Here is a 2,460-nt window from a genome sequence, read left to right as displayed (position 1 = left end):
TCTTCGACGTGAAGGACATCGACCCCGAGGGCAAGAAGTTCGACCGGGGTGAGTGTGGCCCCGGCGGTGGCCCCAGTGCCCCATCCCCTCGCACGCCCCTCCGTGTGTTGCTGCTGTCCTCCCCATTCCACACCCCACCGTGCTCCTCTCGCTGCCTGTGCACACCTCAGTCAGCTCCTGGGCTCTGGCATCCGTCCCCAAACCCTGTGCAGCCCAGCAGCTCGGGTGCCTGACGGGGTGGGGAGGGGACCCAGTGCTCACCCAGCACTCCCGAGGATCTTCTCTGTGCTGGTTCCTGACTCTGCCGCTCTCCCCAGTGTCTCGCCTGCACTGTGAGAGTGAGTCTTTCAAGATGGATCTCATCCTGGATGTGAACATCCAGATCTACCCCGTGGACCTTGGTAAGCCATGGTGCTGCTAGCCCAGAGTGGGTCAGCCAGTGTCAGCTTGGGTGGGTGAGGTTAGAGAAGGGCTCAGAGAATGGACCCTGAATTTGCCGTGGACAAGAAATGAGCTGTCTCAGGTTCCTTGTGCCACCGTGCTGTCCCCAGGTCACAGGAGGTTCTGGGCACTCTCAGTGTGCTGGTTCTGGTTCACCTCACTGTGTGTGTATGGGCTCATGCCCGTCCCATTCCCCAGAGACACTGTCTGGGGAAGCTGCCTTAGCAGGTGTTGACCAGGCTTTAAGGGAGACATTTCGAAATTAAGTTCTGCAGCTAAATATACAACGGGTGATAAAGAATCTTACCTTCAACGAAACACAAAAGGTCTGGAACTGGTGCTGAAGGGGCTCATGTACCTGCCTAGGGTCCAGCCAAGCCCTCTGGGACTCTCCCTGTGAATATCTTCCTGTGTCCCATGAAAACATCAGCAGTGGTGTCCCTGTGGCTCTGATTCCTTCCATGGTGTGGGGAATATCTATGGGGAATGGGAGAACAGAGGATCTAATGTGACCTTTCACTCGTTCCCCACAGTTCTGTTGGAGCACGAGCAATAGGGACAGGGCTTGTTTAGCACAAGACAAACAACTGCCAGGGTGACCCTTTGTCACCACTCTGAGTTATGGCTATGGCTGCTGTTGCTCTGGCTGTGCCCCTACCTAGTCATCACTCCTCTGCCCTCTCCTCCCAGGGGACAAGTTCCGCCTGGTCATTGCCAGCACCTTGTACGAGGATGGCACCCTGGATGATGGCGAGTACAACCCCACAGACGATCGGCCGTCCAGGTATGGGGCCCAGCAGGGACCCACATGGTGGGGGATGAGGGAAACGGTGAAGTGCTGAGGTTGAATATCTCAAGTTGGACATTAAGAAGAATTTTTTCACAGAAAGAGTGATTAGATACTGGAATGGACTGCCCAGGGAGGTGGTGAAGTCACCATCCCTGGAGGTGTTTAAGGAGAAACTGGACATGGCACTTAGTGCTATGGTCTAGTTTGTGGTGTTCAGCCATAGGTTGGACTTTGTAGTCTCAGAGGTCTTTTCCAACCTGATTGATTCTGTGACTGTGGGTTGCCTTGTCTCAGAGGACACTGAGCTGTGGGAACACCCAGGTTTGATCCGTCCCTGACCTCACACTGTGCTGTTGCAGGGCAGACCAGTTTGAGTACGTGATGTATGGCAAGGTGTACCGGATTGAAGGGGACGAGACCTCCACAGAGGCAGCCACACGCCTGTGAGTGCCTGTCAGCAGGATTGGGGGGCAGAGTGCCCCAGGGTGGTGTGGGGGGCACTGGGATCTTGGCTCAGGTCTCCCACAGGATTCCCTGCTCTCATCACTCCTCTCTTTCCCCCCCAGCTCTGCCTACGTGTCCTACGGAGGGCTGCTCATGCGGCTGCAGGGAGATGCAAACAACCTGCACGGCTTTGAGGTGGACTCTCGTGTTTACCTGCTGATGAAGAAGTTGGCCTTCTAGCACACCTCTGTGGGCTGCCCCACACACATCCTGCTGGCGAGCAAACAGGAGCCCCGAGACCCCAAATTCTGCCCCAGTATCCATGTTGCCTGGCCCCTCTGGAGCGGGGGAGGAGGGAGCAGTCCCCCTGCTCATCTTGGCTTCTTCTGACTCCCGCTGGGATCTGCAGCCTTGTTTGCAAGGAGAGAGGTGCCTGACATCTGGGTGGAGACCATGACGAGTGCTCCACAGTCCTGACTGCTGGAATCTCCTCACCTTCACCTCCCTTAGCTCGACAGCATCAGCCCTGGCTGTGGCAGGGACAGCCACACTGGGACGGCTGCCTGCCTGCCTCGGGACTGGGGTTTTGATTAAACTGGGATGTTTTCTATACCTGGCTCTGCTTGCTGAGGGACGAGGCTGGCAGGGAGTGGGTACACCTGCACAGGGGGCAAAGGGGAACCCTGCCACTTCCCAAAGGATGGGGTGTCCAAACCTGCCCTGGGCTCTTTTCCACCCACCACCGCTCCGGGCACGGAGCATGCCGGGCGTGGGAGAGGCAGGTG

At 57.2% G+C, this 2,460-nt stretch overlaps 1 protein-coding gene across 1 annotated transcript; it reads left to right on the top strand.

Annotated features, from left to right (window-relative positions):
- Nucleotides 1–6: 6 nt before the first annotated feature.
- POLR2H (polymerase (RNA) II (DNA directed) polypeptide H) lies at nucleotides 7–1,915 on the top strand. The gene is made up of 5 exons (XM_009083200.1): nucleotides 7–48; nucleotides 318–401; nucleotides 1,132–1,225; nucleotides 1,591–1,674; nucleotides 1,798–1,915. Exons 2-5 carry the CDS (start codon nucleotides 353–355, stop codon nucleotides 1,913–1,915), a joined length of 345 nt encoding a protein of 114 aa, XP_009081448.1. The 5' UTR covers nucleotides 7–48; nucleotides 318–352.
- Nucleotides 1,916–2,460: the final 545 nt, after the last annotated feature.

The sequence above is a fragment of the Acanthisitta chloris genome, unplaced genomic scaffold, assembly GCF_000695815.1.
Source record: "Acanthisitta chloris isolate BGI_N310 unplaced genomic scaffold, ASM69581v1 scaffold42730, whole genome shotgun sequence".
In the NCBI taxonomy this organism is placed as follows: domain Eukaryota; kingdom Metazoa; phylum Chordata; class Aves; order Passeriformes; family Acanthisittidae; genus Acanthisitta; species Acanthisitta chloris.
This window is presented reverse-complemented; position numbering and strand designations above follow the sequence as displayed.

What these genes read in the sequence shown, in the direction of transcription:
- POLR2H (XM_009083200.1), top strand. Translation starts at nt 353, where the DNA reads ATGGATCTCATCCTGGATGTGAACATCCAGATCTACCCCGTGGACCTT. An exon ending in ACAGACGATCGGCCGTCCAG is followed by an intron (nt 1,226 to 1,590) that starts GTATGGGGCCCA and finishes GTGCTGTTGCAG; the next exon opens with GGCAGACCAGTTTGAGTACG. An exon ending in ACAGAGGCAGCCACACGCCT is followed by an intron (nt 1,675 to 1,797) that starts GTGAGTGCCTGT and finishes TTTCCCCCCCAG; the next exon opens with CTCTGCCTACGTGTCCTACG.